We start from the raw sequence: 17,071 nt of genomic DNA, 5'->3' as shown, positions 1-17,071 counted from the left end.
TTTTCTTTGTTTTCTATTATAGTGAAACAAATATCTTGGGATTTTGGGCTGTTGTCGGACAAAAAAAAGCAAAGCATTCTTCACTGTTTTCTGAAATGTATAGAACAAGAATCACAAAAGTAAGTGGAAGATTAATTAGTCATAAAAATAAACCGCATCAGCCCCAGTTGTACCATACTGGCACGTGTTTAGCTGAGCTCCCCTGACTCTTGAGAAAGGTTTTATTCAAGTGTTGGAAAAATGAATATTAAGATAAACATACACTTAGACTCACTAGTTCTTTCAATAAACAACTGTTATATTTACAAAAAAAAAAAAAAAAAAAAGCAAAATCCCATTTTCACCGCAGTTTGGTTCAGATCACAGAGAATAGATCAGGCCTGTGCCACAGGGGCTTAAAAACATTTTACACCCATGTAAATTCAGACCTGGAAACAGTGCTCTCTAAATAGCTTTGCGCATGTTCTGTGAAGGGATGGCTGAGAGCACACTCCCAGTGCGTTGGTAATTACAATGTAATCTGATATGGCAACACAGAGAGACAGAGAGGACAGGAACACAAGAATCAAAATCAACAGCACGCTGGTGTGCAGCTGCAGCATCTCTTGTCTTGACAGTCCAATGGCAGGGTGTGGAGAAAAGGCGGAGGAGGGGTGAAAAGACGAGGGCAGAAAGGAAGTAGTAGAGGGGAGATCAAGAATCATCACTTTTAAAAAATAAAGAAGAAATGTTTTTTTTTTATTTATTCATATTTTCTTCTATCTGCTCCACATGGACACATCCGCAGTAGTAGTAATAGCAGAGCTGGCTTTGCTTGGTGAACTGAGCCTATAGCCAGAGCCTGAGTCCTGCTGTGCGCTGCTTTCTTGATTAAAACGCGTGCTTCCTCAAATTTCATCATGTTATATCCTTTAAAACTAAACAAGAAGTTGAATTAATTATGGTTAAGGTTTTCATTCCTTCAAACAGAGAAGAATGTGAAGAGGCAAGCGTCTTAACCTGAATCATCAGCTGCACGGCCATTTCTTATTGGGACCTAAGGAGGAGGGTGTAGCTATCTCCTCTTGCCTCCTCTCATTCACCCCCCAAGCGGAAGCCTTGACCCCAATTGTGGCGTCCTCCCCCGCCTGCTCCTGCCTGCTCCTGGGCAGCTGGTCTCCTGCTGGGAGGGACTCCAAAGCCTGACACCCCTCCTCTCCGATTAGGGAAATACCGATACCTGGAGAGAGAGAGAGAGGGAGAGGGACATGCACAGGAATGAGATGAAAATGTTATCTTTAAAAAAAAAAAAGAAAAAAAAAAAGAAAACACTAAACAAAATATCATTTTGATACTAATTTTGACTTTCACCTTGGTTTTTCAGCTGCCAAATAAGTGGTTTGGTGACACAGGCAAGTTATAAACATGTTTGAACCCTGTCTGATCACTGTGGTATATGTAACAGTAAAAGAGGTAGTCAAAGTGAGCAGACTGGCTCAGTAACGCATCAAAATCTAGGTAACATTTTCAAACAATAGCTAGAATTAGCCACAATAAGTTACAGGTCATATCAGACCAAGTAAGGCTGTAGCAGCAAAACCCCTGAGTAAGTTAAGTTAATAAGAGAGGGTGCCCTTAATTCCTTATGAATTCAACCTTTTCATTTGTAAGAGGAAGATACTTTTTATAGCTTATCCTTGATGTCCCCAAATCTAAGAGGAAAGAAGGCAAAAAAACAAAAAATCCAATTCCCAGGCAGGAAAGGCAAACTTACAAAAACTCTGGTGTGGAGAGGAAGGAGCGTCCACCCAAGTCCATTGGGTATTTGAACATGAGGAAGAAGTAGAGGTGACCCACCAGGTTTCCTGTCAGTTCATTCACAAAACTGCAGAGTAACAACAAAGAGATGAAGATTAATCCTCATTCTCAAAGCTAAAACTGCTATTCAGATTATTCTCTACCTTATTCATTTCAAGATATTGACTTTACATGTGTAGTACAGTGTGTTAAAAATCCATTCCTATTAAACTTTCACTTTGATTTAACTAATTAGAAACTGTTACTTACGAGCCTCCAATGATGAAGTTGAAGGCCAGGATGACCCACGGTAGATAATGTGCCTAGGACAGAGCAACAGAAAACATGAAGTATATCATTAATATGACTGTATCTGCATGTTGAGCAATAAGGAAAGTCTTCAGGAAGCAAATATTACGTGATGATACGATAGTATAAAAAGATGCTATTTGATGTGTTCTGTTATTTCTATGAAATATCAGCTACCTTTCATAAGACGTAACAAGTGTTGGTGATAAAACACAAGGTACCTTGAATCGTGTTCCGAACCAGAAGGACACAATCATGTCTTTGTTGAACTGAGCCCAGACGTACAACACTGACATGATCAGTGGGATCATCAGGAGCTGTAAACAAAAAAAAAGAACCAAAGTGTCACAGCGGTAAATAAACAGAAAATCCCAATTCTTCATGTACTGACTCCTGAACATGTTGAAGAAGCCAATCGTAATTAAAAAGGCAGAATAAGCAAGGCTTATTTATACCCTTGCTTTTATTATAGCTGGACAGGAAACCCCAGAGCTTAAGTTAAACCTCCTTCATGATACAACCCCCTGGTTTAATACCAGAAAACATTGGATCGCTAATGAAGTAAATGCTTTCTATACCAGCGTGCAGTGGTCGTAATCTCATGTTGTGATGTAAGTACAGTGAGAGAAGATGATTCTTACCCGTATGTTCATCAGCAGCCCAGTTATCTACAGCTACAGAGTCAAGGACAGCAACTTTGTGGCTCACTACAATCACAGCTGGAGCAAGCAGCTGGTGACAGGAAGGTTGACAGTTCAATTCCCCACCACACCAGCTGAGTCTCACCCACCACTTATGCCTCTTCCCTCTGAGCAAGGTGTCTGACCTTGGCAGATAAGACCTCGCCTTAACATCTCACCGGACACTTGGTTTAGATTAACTTTTAAGGAGTGCAGGAGTTTGCCCAAGTTTGTCTTTATCAAGTTTGTCTGGATTTTCACAGACAAGCAGTGAAGACTGGCAGAGCTGAACTCCTGACAAAACAACACAGCACTGAGATGTGGGCCGGGCTGCACTGCTGGTGCTGCATGTGACCTAGATTAGGTTTCTCTGCTCTGCAGGGGTAGACTGACACTGGGCCACTGGCACAGAGCCACCCTGACATGGCACAGTGCTGCAGAGAGAGAGAGGGAGAGAGAGAGAGAGAGGGAGAGAGAGAGGGGGGGTAAAGAAAAGACAGATGAAAGAAATGCAGAGGAGAAAGAAAGCAGCAGAGTGTTTAGATTAATAGTAAAGTGGAAAACCGGCTAACAGAGATATAACCTTAGATGTTAAAAGGACTGACTATAGGCAGATTACAATTTCTCATTTAAACAGAAGGTTTTAAAGGCTTTGGCGTTGTGTGATGCCAGTTAAAAGGATACAACAATGCAGATCCAGTTGAAGAAGAGCATGAAGATATAGTCTGCAGGTCTGCCATCGAACGCCCCTGCAAAACAACACAACAAAAAATGATTAGCATGAAAGTAAGAGCTTTTAATGTGACTGCTTGTGTTTACACCACTGAGGCCATTAGTCTCACCTGACTCTAGCCGACTGGAGTAGTGGTAGAGGAAATACAAGTTGACCAGGTACAGAAACCCAGTATTAGGTGTTATTGGGAAATAAAGAGTGGCTGTCACTGGTCTCCAGAGCTGAAACAAACGGAAGAGTCATTCATCTAATAAAAATGTAGCAAGACACCAACATTGGCTGTGCTTGTAACACATATAATGTCTCATGTGAATTGCAAACAATAACTTCTAAGCGCACAAAAAGTGGCAACAGATAGCTGGTGCTCCTCTGCAGACTCTGTTACATCACTGTTATATTCAAAGAGTTTGTTTGATGGTAGTAGACCAATGATAGATCAGTGCAGCATTTAAGATGTAATGAAAGGGGCAAAGCCTCTCCTGTATGACTGATCAGGGGAAAAATGACAAAATTATGACATTCAATACTAACGTGGAACAAACTGATTTTTTGGAACAAATTGATTGAAAGAACAATTTTGGTACAATCTGTGAATTTGATGCTTTTCTGTGTTTCTTATTAGCTTAAATTCAGTGTCTGGTTTTTTGACTGTTGATCAAACTAAACAGTACAAGTTAAAATGTGAGCTTAGGTTCTCAGATGTTGTGATGGGCATTTTTCACTATGTTTTTGACATTTTATGGTCTAATAAAGGTCAGGAGGTTATATATCGTAGCCTGATAACCAGACAGAACCGCTTACATTTCAGCTCATTTCACTTTTCGCTGAACAAATCTGAGATGTAAGCGTTGATGTCTAAAGCCAAGCTTTGCATGCGCTATATAAATCACACAGTAATAACAAAATGAATTTTTCAACTGATTTCTCCTGTTAAGTTTAATAACCTACAGTAAGCCACAAGGGTGAGATTCAGTTTCTTATTTGGTTGCCAAGTGACAAAACAACTCCTCATAAAAAGACTAACAATATAACAAGGTATTCAGCTGAAGCACTGCCTGTGTTTCTCTGAGATATCAGTAACCTGTTGTTACTGTCACACCAGTTTGCTCTCTGGTGCTCAAATAACCAGTCTTGGAGGAAATATTTGAAAGTAGCAAGAACATGCCATAAAAGTCCACAACAAGTAAAAGTCCTGTATTCAAAGTCTTACCTTAGTAAATTTAAATAAATAATAACAGAAAAATTTAGTTTACGTATCAGAAGTATAAGATCCAATTATGATATTAAGCTCACAAGCAGCCTGAGTGTTTTATATGTTGTACATATTGTATTAATGGGTTACTGTTATTGCTGTATTTATGTGAACGTAGCATTTTCCTGTCGTAGTTGATGGAGCAAATTCAGCTACTGCTACTACTACTTTATGTACTGATGGGTAGTTTCACAAAATACAAATACGTAATAAGTAAAGCACAAGTATTTTTACTTGAGTATTTTAGTACGTCAGCCTTACACAGTACTTCAGTAAATGAAATTTAAGTTACTCTCTGGAAAAAAAAAAAAAAAGGTTGCAGGGACTATTTGTGGGAAAGTTGTTGCGGGCGGAGTAATGCCCAGTAAAATCACTGCGTAAGGGATCATTTCAGAGCCGAAACGTACTTTCGCAGTTTTAAATTACTGTCTCCGCCTTGTGGCGTCCACAACAACAACAGCTAAAATTAAGTGCTTTTATCTCACCAAATAATATAAAATCCAACATTTCGGCTACGCTCTCTGGTAGTTACAATACTATCTTTGCGCCGGTGTTATATTTACACCACATGTTTTTCTGATTCTGGTTTCAGTGTTGCTAAATTAAGTAGCATGTTTGACAGCAACCGGAAGTCCGAACCTCCTATGTCTCGTCCGCTCATTGGCTGTCACAGCTCAGGCCTGCTCAGTAAGCCCTGTTAGCCACCTGCTAACTAACCGAGAACATCCAAAACACAGCAGAGTTTTCCCCAACACACACAGGTGAACAGAGCCAAGAAAAACTTACATGAAATCTGTTGAAGACCAACTCTGGGACAAGCACGAGGTGCTTGAAATCCACCAATCCGAGTTTCCCAATAAAGGGAATAGCAATCGAGGCAGCAAACCAGGACCGGGTGATGAAAGGGATGCTTCTGAACCAGTCCCCGATATCTGACATCTTTTCTCTGCCCAGTTATAACCCTGAAACAAGAGCTCCTCTCTTAAAATGAACCAGTATCCCCCCCCAAAAAACTGCGACCTCCCGACTACCCTGATATCACAGCCGCTCCACTGCTAAGTTTACATGACGTGGCTAATCACTGGGAGCTAGCTTTACATATGATGAAGTTACTTAGGCAGAGCTTATACATCCGGTTGAGCTTTTCAATGTAAAACTAGTTCAGTTATACCACTGCTACTAGTGCTACTAAGACTACTACTAAAATAATAATAATAAAACTCCTTTGTGAACAACATGTGTCAGCTGATACAAAAAAAAAGACAAAACCCAAAAGTGTAGTAACGTAACAAACAATACGAATGGAAAACATTGCTAATTTGTAGAACTAGTAATCGACACATGTAGATAATATTTATTAAATAGAAATGGATTACTACAACTGTATATATTAGGAAAATAAGAGTTGTTAAAGGACAGGACAATATTATTGCTCAACAGTTCAAACAGCTTGTTACTGAAAAAATATTTTCATGGTGTGATACACAGTATTGATTTATTTTAGAGAAACATAACAAACATTCCTGTTCAGATCATCTAAAACTGCTCCCAAGAAAAGTCACTTTCCATTAAACACGTTTAGAGAATAGCAGTATGTCTAGAGAAAACAGAAATTGTTAGGAGACACTATGATAATCATTGTGTTGGTCATAGTATTACAGACATTGACAGTGGGCACTAACCTGGCAATAAATGTAGGCAACACCAGTGAGAGTCTGCCATCTTCTTACTTATTTTACCAAGTTGTGGGCTTGCACTTTGACTAATTTGTTCTCCATTTATTCGAGTGACTATCATGCTCTTAGTTTGAAAGAAAAACACCAGAACCGGATGTGGTCTTATTAACTAACACCAACACTTCTTGGTTTTGCTTTGCGCTGTTATAGCACTTCCTGTGAAATTTGCAACAGCTCACTTGACCATCCAGACGCAGCCAGCAACACAAAGAGGCGTGTTTACAGTTTACTTATCCCACAGCAGCCACCTGTGGAGAGTGTCGGTGAAACCAATGAAGTAAATGAGCGAGGTGGAATAGGGCTTCTATAACAAATGAATCTATTAGACAGGAAGGAATGGACACACACACACACACACACACACACACACACACACTTACACCCCTGCTGACAACCAAACAGGAGACAAACACTCACAGCATTCCATACACTCGGTCTGGCACTTTATATTTTTCATAAGTGTTCTTTTTTAAGTGTTTGTGTTATATGTGTGCCTTTAAGCCAGGAATCTCTGTAAAATTTCGTTTTGCTCGCATAATGACAAAAAAGACTCATGAATCTTAAATCTCAAGCAAACTTGAATAGCTGATCTCTTGTGCAGAAGCCACATCAACTGAAGAGGAAATGGATGATGACATTCTTGCCTCTGGTAGTTTGATTTCCTTGCTTTAGGTTTTCAATGCTGCTTTTCTGTTTCAATTCCCGGCGTCTTCTTGGTGCTGCTATAGCTTACAAAACAACAAACAAAAAAACAGACTGACAAATTGATTCCAAATTATGTATCAATACAATGGTCTCTTTAAATGTGATAGGCACACAGCTATTTATTTGCATTTACCACCGGAAGAAATTGTGATAGACAAAACCATAAATGATACAAAGAAGACATGTCAAGTTTGTTTTGTTGTTTTTTTTTTATTTTTTGTTTTGGGTGGGGGTTGGGGGGCGTGTGTGTGTAGGGGGGGGTAGTTGTGTGTGTGTGTGTTGGGGGGGGATTGGGGCCGGGGAGGGTTGGGGGTGGTTAATGTGGAGCTGAAGTTGAGCTCTCAGTCAGTTGGGAAGGTGCTGGGATACACTACCCCACTTGGTAAGTGAGTGAGTATATCCCTACATGTTACATCACAAGAGACTGGGTGGGGTGGGGGGTGGGGGACGGGGGTTCATTTGGAGTCGAGTACACGATTTTCTATGAATGGGAGGGAGGGGGTCAGTTTTCCCTTTTTCTTTAAATTGATGCTCGGACTTTGGGGGGATGATTGGCAAGCGGTTGGATCTTATGTCATCAGAGGGGTGCTGGGGCTTTTTGAAAAGTGGGGGCAAATGGGTCTCTTTTGATTTTAGAAAAGAGTCCACCTTGAGCTTCCTCAACTCATCTTTCAGCCTCTCAATCTCTTCTTTCTGAGACTCATCATATTTATTTAAAAATATTTGCATGCCTATCGACGCTTTGAGCTTTTCCTCAAAGCGTCTGTGACTCCACTGGCACTTTTTGAGCTTCTGAAGTGCATCCTTCAACTTGTGCTTCAGATCCTCAATCTCTTTGTCTTTTTCCTCCAGCTGGAGTTTTTGTTTATTCTTCCTGGTTGCACACTCACATTTTTCTTTTGTCACAACCGGGAACAGCTTTACCAAATTAAATTTGCTTTTTTTTTTATCTAATTCATTCACTTGCATCCCATATTCTTTTTTCACATTTTCTGTGTCTGACACTTCTTGCTTTGAGGATTGCAGGAGGATCTTCTTTTCCTGCTTCCCTACCAAGTCTTTGCATTTCTTTAACTTTCTGGCCAACTCCTCCTTCTCTTCGTCAACCTTGGCCAGGGTTTTCTTCAAGAGGTTTATGTCCTTATCAGCAGAGACTAAAGCTGTCCCCTGTGTTGTCTTTGTTTCTGACAGCTCCGTCTTCACTCTTTCCAGCTGGTTCTTCACAGAGTAATATTTTCTCTTTATCTCTGCCAGCTCTGCCTTTTTTTTATTGACCTCACAGAGAACATTTTGGATTTCTTGATCCTTTTGGAGAAGTGTCTTTATCTTCTCAGTAATTTGCTCCTGTGCCTTGAACAGGTTTTTATTGGCATTGTCTCTCTCAACCACGAGACATTCAGCCTTGATTATTTGCTGCCGAAGCTTTCTCTCCAGCTCATTTATGGAAATCCGCATATGCTTAATTTCCTGATTTTTTAGCTGAGAGAAACTGCTTTCTTCTTCCCTCTGGTTGAGTAGTTTTTTATTCGTGTCTTTATAATAGTTATATTTCTTTTGCAGACCTTTGATGGTATTACACTGTTTTTCGGCCTGTTTTTTCATATCTTCTATTTCCTGTTTTTTTCTGTCATTCTCACCCTTTACATTTTCCATTTTTTCTTCTAAGGAAATCTTTGATGTTTTTAATTCCTCATTCAGGTTTGTGAGGTAAGTGATTTCCTTGGTCAGTGTCTGTATTTTTGTCATGTCTTCGCTTATTTGTCTTTGGCATTTTTTATGTTCTGTTTCCCGACTTTCAAAATCTTCTTGTAGCTTTTCAAGTCTTTCAACATCATATTTAAGGCGGTCTCTCTCAGCTCTGCAGCTTTTTATTTCTTGTTTCGAAATATTTAGCTCGCTGCTAATCGCCTTTTGTTCTCTTTCCTTCTTTTGTAAGAACTGACTCAGCTCTTCTAGTTTTTTGGTGGCATAACTTTTATACCCCATCAGACTTTGTACCTGATGGTTCAATGCCTCCACCTTCGAGCTGAGTTTTTTGTTCTCCCCTCTGATTACGTGGAACCTCTCCAACTCACTCTCCCTCTGGTCTTTCAACGTCTTCTCCAGGGCGCACTTGTCTGAGAGTTCATGGCATTTCTTCTGAAGATCCACAATTGTCTTCTCAGAAATGGCCTTGTGGTGAACTCTTTGCGTCTCTTCGTTAAGCAGGTCAATTTTGACCTGCTGTAGGTCTTTTTTCAGCTTGTCCACATAAAACTCTCTTTCTTTGGCTTCATTTGTCAATTTTGAAACCTCAAGCTGTTCTTTTTTCAAATTGTGCTGGATTTTCACAAATTCAGAGAGTTGTTGTTTCAATCTCTTATTTTCGTCTGTCAGGTGTTTTTCGTTTACCTTTTTCCTGTGCAGTTCATTCTGGAGCTGGGCAGTACTCGAGGCACTGGGGTTGTTGGTTTTGTCGCCTGGCATTATGATTACTTTCAAATGGATTTACTTGATGTTTGCTTGCTTGCTTGCTAACAGGAGACTGTTAATGGACAGCTTGTATGTGCACCTATTTATGAACTACCATAGTGATGTCACTATAATGTAGTGAACATCATACTGTCCTTTGATCATTATGACATCATAATGATCAAAGGACAGTATGATGATCATACTGTCCTTTGATCATTATGATGTCATTATAGAGATCATTATGATGTCATCATAGTGATCATTATGATGTCATCACAGTGATCAAAGCTGTGGCTGTGATCCACTGTGGTCCACAATGGCTTTGATCCATAAGCCACCTAGACAGAACCTGAGGAGTTCAACACAAAATGTAATAATTTTTCTGCTGTGCAGTACATCTGGTGCATGGTGTGAGTTGTCAGCAGTGAACTTCAGTAAGAAGGATCAACATCAAAGATATGCCTGACAGAAACAAAAGCTGTTTGCTTTTCACATTTAAAGAGACCATTGTATTGATATATAAAATATATAGTAAAATATATGATTGGTTTGTCAGTCTGTTTTTTGAATGAAGAAATATTTGCACTCAGAGAAGTTCTATTATGATGTCAAATTGTTATAAACACGTAATAATAAAAGATGACTTCTGATCAGTCACCAGCTGACCGTGGTGCTCTGCCAGGCAACTTGCATGACATGTGGGCTGGTCCATGTCATGGGAATTGAAACAGAAAAGCAGCATTGAAAACCTAAAGCAAGGAAATCAAACTACCAGAGGCAAGAATGTCATCATCCATTTCCTCTTCATTTGATGTGGCTTCTGCACAAGAGATCAGCTATTCAAGGTTGCTTGAGGTAGGGAGAGCCTGGCTCTGTTGGGTGACCTTTTGCTTAAATGTAGTCAGCCACCTAGAAAGAGAGATAAATTATTAATGGGACATGGAGAAATGCAAACACCAGTCACTGAAATGAAAAGCAGAGGCAGGTGAAAGTATCAGTAATAAGAATAATAAACACCCAATGTTTTCAATATCAAGCAACCATATTGTAACTGTCATGTTTACATGGCACCAATTTTTGGGCAAATTACATATTTAAATTATTTTAACTTACTTACTGCCTCAACATCACATTAGCAAATTACATCAAGGTGTGTGTTTCAGGGGTTGGTGTGTTTGGACTGTCAAGGAAAATGTTGAATTTTTGATCTAGAAATCCAACAGGTTTTTTAAAAGAATGGAAAACAGAAATCTTTATTTCAATAAAATTAAAATAGTCACAAACTGTTTGACAGTATCAGTTTCAAAAAGATGAAGAGGCAACAGATTATAAAAGCCTCTGTCCATCTATAAACAGGAATACTATCAGGTCAGTGTAAGTCAGGCCCATCCTCCAGAGTCACCTTCACCTTTATGAAATGTGTGCCATCCTATTACAACAAAAGGCACACTATTAATTTACCTATGCAGATGCAATTCAGCTCCCATTAAGCTGTAAAACAAATAAATATCAGAAATTCCTAAGTTGGTGTACTTATGTAATCCATGTAAATGTGTGTGTAATAAATTTTATTTGCGTGTTTGTCTTCTTGAATGCACCAACTGATTCAAACTGGCTCATCATTTGAAACTACCTCTCAACCAACAATGTCCAACAATCTTGACTCACAAACCAAATGCAACTGAGCTCTACTGCATGGAGTTAAGCTACAAGATGCAGACAGCATATTCACACTTTGATCGCAGAAATCAACATATTGCTCTCTTGGGAAAGAGGAGCGTGTGAGTCCAGGTTATGTTACAGGGGTACTCACAGGGGAGAGGACCAGACATCCTGACTTTACGTTATCAGACAAGTCAAATTACAAACTTACATTCCCTGTAATGTAACCCAACCAGGGTTATTTTCCCAGACTTGACAAAACTATTCACAACATAAATAATATTCTCCATGGCTAGTAAACTGATGTTTATGACTAAAATCAGTGGAGCTTCACTTTTAACTGAAGCCTCAGTAATGTGAAAAACAATCAGTCAGTTCCTCCACATTGTTTTTAAAGCAGCATAATTTGATTTGTTGGCCACTTGGGGACAGTGGAGCAAGCTGTAAACAAGAGATCATCACTGAGCATATGGCACTTAATCAGTAACCAGAATACTGGACAAGTGAGATCGACACAAGTGGAACAAACAGTGGAATCGGATGGCGTAATGCGCAAACAGGTCAGTAGGTGGCGCCTAGCGGGAGAGAGGAACATAAAACCCTTAGAGGCAGACACTGCAGAATAAATCCTGCAGCCGAGCTGAGCGGAGGTTAAAGTGTTGTGCCTCTTTGTGTACAGGTGGGTTAATGTTCCTCAATATGACATGTGTGTGTCTCAGTATGAAAAAATAGAGTGTTGTGAATCTTTCGTTATAATGTATAGTGTTTAAAATCGACTTGTCCTGTAGTAAATTGTGAAACAGATGTTTAGCCATGCTAGGCTAGCGGACCTGTTGCTAATGGTTACGGTAAACGTTAGTAATACCATAGAACCGTTAAAGGGACGTGCGAAGAACTGTTTTACTGTGTTAACGATAGATAATAGTTTAAATGTAAATAGATATGTTAACTTTCTTTTCTGTGTACATATATGTTGCTAATCGACATAAATATTCTCAGAAAATCAGTTATATACTGACAATTGGGAGCAAACCTGATGCTGCTGAGAACAATTATTAACTCAGGAAGTATTTAGCTATTCTTGTGTTCTGTAGAATAAAGTTAAAGTGTTGTGCCTCTTTTGTCTTGTGTACAGACAGAGCCAAGGAATGTGGATACGCTATAATATTACATTAAACACCCCAACGGATGCCACTTTAGACCTTGGCATCCTGCCCACGCAGGTCCGAACTGTCAGACAGCTGGAATTCCTGCCCGACAGCTTTGACGGAGGAGCCAGCCAGGTACACAGGGTCAGGGTGCAGCAAGTTTGAGCCCCTCTGGTCTTCTGCTATGCAGTCACATTTGACTGTGTTTGCTTCTGCAGCCTGGGTGTCAGTTTGAACAGTTGTCTCTGCTTCCACAGGCACTGGAGATGGAGGCAGGGGTGTGGTTGTCTCTGCTTCAATCTTCTGTGGAGCCTGTTCTTCCTGTGTCTCTGCAGACATTGATCTAGCTGGTTCCATAGCTGATCTTTCTTCAGACAGTCCTGTCCCTGTGATGAACGACTTCTGGAGGCTTGTCTTCTTCATTGTAGACTTCACCTTTGTTGTTCCAGGCATGCAGGATGAGGTTGTTGCTCCTTCTTGAGTCACTGTTTGTTCCACTTGTGTCGATCTCACTTGTCCAGTATTCTGGTTACTGATTAAGTGCCATATGTTCAGTGATGATCTCTTGTTTACAGCTTGCTCCACTGTCCCCAATTGGCCAACAAATCAAATTATGCTGCTTTAAAAACAATGTGGAGGAACTGACTGATTGTTTTTCACATTATTGAGGCTTCAGTTAAAAGTGAAGCTCCTCTGATTTTAGTCATAAACATCAGTTTACTAGCCATGGAGAATATTATTTATTTTGTGAATAGTTTTGTCAAGTCTGGGAAAATAACCCTGGTTGGGTTACATTACAGGGTGAAGGTGATTCTGGAGGATGGGCCTGACTTACACTGACCTGATAGTATTCCTGTTTATAGAGGGACAGAGGCTTTTATAATCTGTTGCCTCTTCATCTTTTTGAAACTGATACTGTCAAACAGTTTGTGACTATTTTAATTTTATTGAAATAAAGATTTCTGTTTTCCATTCTTTTAAAAAACCTGTTGGATTTCTAGATCAAAAATTCAACATTTTCCTTGACAGTCCAAACACACCAACCCCTGAAACACACACCTTGATGTAATTTGCTAATGTGATGTTGAGGCAGTAAGTTAAAATAATTTAAATATGTAATTTGCCCAAAAATTGGTGCCATGTAAACATGACAGTTACAATATGGTTGCTTGATATTGAAAATATTGGGTGTTTATTATTCTTATTACTGATACTTTCACCTTCCTCTGCTTTTCATTTCAGTGACTGGTGTTTGCATTTCTCCATGTCCCATTAATAATTTATCTCTCTTTCTAGGTGGCTGACTACATTTAAGCAAAAGGTCACCCAACAGAGCCAGGCTCTCCCTACCTCAAGCAACCTTGAATAGCTGATCTCTTGTGCAGAAGCCACATCAAATGAAGAGGAAATGGATGATGACATTCTTGCCTCTGGTAGTTTGATTTCCTTGCTTTAGGTTTTCAATGTTGCTTTTCTGTTTCAATTCCCAGCGTTTTCTTGGTGCTGCTATAGCTTTAAAGGAATTTTGTTTTTAAATTTTAAAATTATAGTACCATTATATAACATTTAGCCAAATAGCAACCCAATGTGATGCCATGTATTGGTTTGTGACCTGTTTGGCATTTGGACATCACTCTATGCAATAGGAGACTGCATAGAGTTACAGATGCTAGAGGAAAACAGGCCAGCCCACATGTCATGCAAGTTGTCTGGCAGCGCACCACGGTCAGCTGGTGACTGATCAGAAGTCATCTTTTATTATTACGTGTTTATAACAATTTGAACTGAAACAACTCTCTGAACTTGTTAAAATCCAGCACTATTTGAAAAAAGAACAGCTTGAGGTTTCTAAACTGCCAAATGAAGCCAAAGAAAGAGAGTTTTATGTGGACAAGCTGAAAAAAGACCTACAGCAGGTCAAAATTGACCTGCTTAACGAAGAGACGCAAAGAGTTCACCACAAGGCCATTTCTGAGAAGAAAATTGTGGATCTTCAGAAGAAATGCCATGAACTCTCAGACAAGTGCACCCTGGAGAAGACGTTGAAGGACCAGAGGGAGAGTGAGTTGGAGAGGTTCCATGAAATCAGAGGGGAGAACAAAAAACTCAGCTCGAAGGTGGAGGCATTGAACCATCAGGTACAAAGTCTCTAGAAAGACATGAAAATCTCCAAGAAGATATTGAAAGATGGGAAACAACATAAAAAATACCAAAGACAAATAGACGAAGACATGACAAAAATACAGACACTGACCAAGGAAATCACTTACCTCACAAACCTGAATGAGGAAAATAAAAACATCAAAGATTTCTTTAGAAGAAAAAATGTAAAGGGTGAGAATGACAGAAAAAAACAGGAAATAGAAAATATGAAAATACAGGCCCAAAAACAGTCCAACATCATCAAAGGTCTGCAAAAAAAAAAAAACTATTATAAGGATATTAATGACAAATTTCTCAACCAGAGGGAAGAAGAAAGCAGTTTCTCTCAGCTAAAAAATCAGGAAATTAAGCATATGCGGATTTCCATAAATGAGCTGGAGAGAAAGCTTCGGCAGCAAATAATCAAGGCTGAATGTCTCATGGTTGAGAGAGACAATGCCAATAAAAACCTGTTCAAGGCACAGGAGCAAATTACTGAGAAGATAAAGACACTTCTCCAAAAGGATCAAGAAATCCAAAATGTTCTCTGTGAGGTCAATAAAAAAAAAGCAGAGCTGGCAGAGATAAAGAGAAAATATTACTCTGTGAAGAACCAGCTGGAAAGAGTGAAGACGGAGCTGTCAGAAACAAAGACCACACAGGGGACAGCTTTAGTCTCTGCTGATAAGGACATAAACCTCTTGAAGAAAACCCTGGCCAAGGTTGACGAAGAGAAGGAGGAGTTGGCCAGAAAGTTAAAGAAATGCAAAGACTTGGTAGGGAAGCAGGAAAAGAAGATCCTCCTGCAATCCTCAAAGCAAGAAGTGTCAGACACAGAAAATGTGAAAAAAGAATATGGGATGCAAGTGAATGAATTAGATAAAAAAAAAAGCAAATTTAATTTGGTAAAGCTGTTCCTGGTTGTGACAAAAGAAAAATGTGAGTGTGCAACCAGGAAGAAAAAACAAAAACTCCAGCTGGAGGAAAAAGACAAAGAGATTGAGGATCTGAAGCACAAGTTGAAGGATGCACTTCAGAAGCTCAAAAAGTGCCAGTGGAGTCACAGACGCTTTGAGGAAAAGCTCAAAGCGTCAATCGGGATGCAAATATTTTTAAAGAAATATGATGAGTCTCAGAAAGAAGAGATTGAGAGGCTGAAAGATGAGTTGAGGAAGCTCAAGGTGGACTCTTTTCTAAAATCAAAAGAGACCCATTTGCCCCCACTTTTCAAAAAGCCCCAGCACCCCTCGGAAGACATATCAAGATCTAAACGCTTCCCAATCACCACCACCTTCCCAAAGCACCATCAGGTACTAAGTCTGACGGGGTATAAAAGCTATGCCACCAAAAAACTGAGTCAGCTGTTACAACAGAAGGACAGGAAACAAACCCCTGCAAGGAGGCTTGAGGTTGCTAAGCTAACAAATGAAGCAAAAGAAAGGGAGTTTCTTGTGGACAAGTCCCAGCATCAATTTGAAGAAAAAGTGAAAACTGCCCCCCTCCCTCCCATTCATAGAAAACAGTCGTGTACTGCTGTTGGTAACCTCCAAATGAACCCCCGCCCCTCCCTTAGTCTCTTGTGACTTAACATGTAGGGATATACTCACTCACTTACCGAGTGGGGGAGTGTATCCCAGCACTGGGATGCTGCCATGAAAATACGCAAACTAGAGGCAGCTCTCGCAGAAGAAAGGGAGTAAAAGAAAGAGGCCGAGAGATGCCTGGTCACACAGATTCAGGGGACCTCCAGAATGCAACATGCCGTGGCAAAAGACAACCTGGAAAAATTGCAATGCCAGTGGGAGGAGGAAAGGTCCTGACTCCTGGCTGAGCAAAAGGGGGCAATCTTGTGCCTTAAGGACCAGGAGAGACTCTAGTGGCACAAGGAAAGTACCAGCCACATGGAATTTCTCAGGATTGTCAAAAAGGCCCTGGACAATAAGGAGGAAGAGAGAGCAAAAAATATAGAGATGGACTCATGGAGAAACTGACAAAACTATAAAGTGCATGCAGCTCCTGCACACAGCTCCCGCAACTCATTGCTTTATTCCGGGTTTCTCAGCCACCTTCACAGGGATACCAAATATTATCTAGGCCAACTAAAAGTAATAAAATAAACCAATCGTTTACTGTAAACACAATCTGCTTTATTATTTTTTTGGTTTAAATAAACTCCAACAGCAAATGTACAAAAATAGACAATATTAAATAAAATAAATTTAAAAAATACAAACAAATAAATAATGATGTAAATGAACAGAGGCACCTGAAACAAGGTAACACAAATGGTTTATAAATAAAATATACAGTTGAATTAGGTCTGAAAACTATGTAAATATGTGAAAAAAAGATGACGGACTGTATCGAAATTAAATTAATATTTTTGGACAAAATTATTCATCTCAGAATGTTCTGCAGTGCACTGAGCAATTTCAAAGGCTGTTTTGTTGTTAACTTACCAGGTACAGCTGAGG

At 39.7% G+C, this 17,071-nt stretch overlaps 2 protein-coding genes across 2 annotated transcripts; one reads left to right on the top strand and one right to left on the bottom strand.

The window, feature by feature from the left end:
- Positions 1-207: 207 nt before the first annotated feature.
- derl1 (derlin 1) lies at positions 208-5,857 on the bottom strand. The gene is made up of 8 exons (XM_041044090.1): positions 5,537-5,857; positions 3,608-3,719; positions 3,450-3,514; positions 2,727-2,753; positions 2,307-2,402; positions 2,047-2,099; positions 1,754-1,864; positions 208-1,219 (listed from the first exon to the last, which is right to left on the bottom strand). The coding sequence occupies exons 1-8, from the start codon at positions 5,687-5,689 to the stop codon at positions 1,075-1,077; spliced, it is 762 nt and encodes a 253-aa protein (XP_040900024.1). The 5' UTR covers positions 5,690-5,857; the 3' UTR covers positions 208-1,074.
- On the top strand, positions 5,854-16,625 carry LOC121185719 (spindle pole body component 110-like). Its single transcript, XM_041044088.1, has 3 exons — positions 5,854-5,858; positions 11,170-11,172; positions 15,005-16,625. Exon 3 carries the CDS (start codon positions 15,038-15,040, stop codon positions 16,178-16,180), a length of 1,143 nt encoding a protein of 380 aa, XP_040900022.1. The 5' UTR covers positions 5,854-5,858; positions 11,170-11,172; positions 15,005-15,037; the 3' UTR covers positions 16,181-16,625.
- The last annotated feature ends 446 nt before the right edge of the window (positions 16,626-17,071 follow it).

The sequence above is a fragment of the Toxotes jaculatrix genome, chromosome 8 (assembly GCF_017976425.1).
Source record: "Toxotes jaculatrix isolate fToxJac2 chromosome 8, fToxJac2.pri, whole genome shotgun sequence".
NCBI classification, from domain to species: domain Eukaryota; kingdom Metazoa; phylum Chordata; class Actinopteri; family Toxotidae; genus Toxotes; species Toxotes jaculatrix.
Note: the sequence above shows the minus strand (reverse complement) of the source record. Positions and strands in the feature narration are given on the sequence as shown.

Coding starts and splice junctions, on each gene's coding strand:
- derl1 (XM_041044090.1), bottom strand. CDS start 5,689: ATGTCAGATATCGGGGACTGGTTCAGAAGCATCCCTTTCATCACCCGG. Junction 3,515..3,607: donor CTCCAGTCGGCTAGAGTCAG/GTGAGACTAATG, acceptor GTTGTTTTGCAG/GGGCGTTCGATGGCAGACCT. Junction 2,100..2,306: donor GGTTCGGAACACGATTCAAG/GTACCTTGTGTT, acceptor GCTCTGTCCTAG/GCACATTATCTACCGTGGGT.
- LOC121185719 (XM_041044088.1), top strand. CDS start 15,038: ATGGTTGAGAGAGACAATGCCAATAAAAACCTGTTCAAGGCACAGGAG.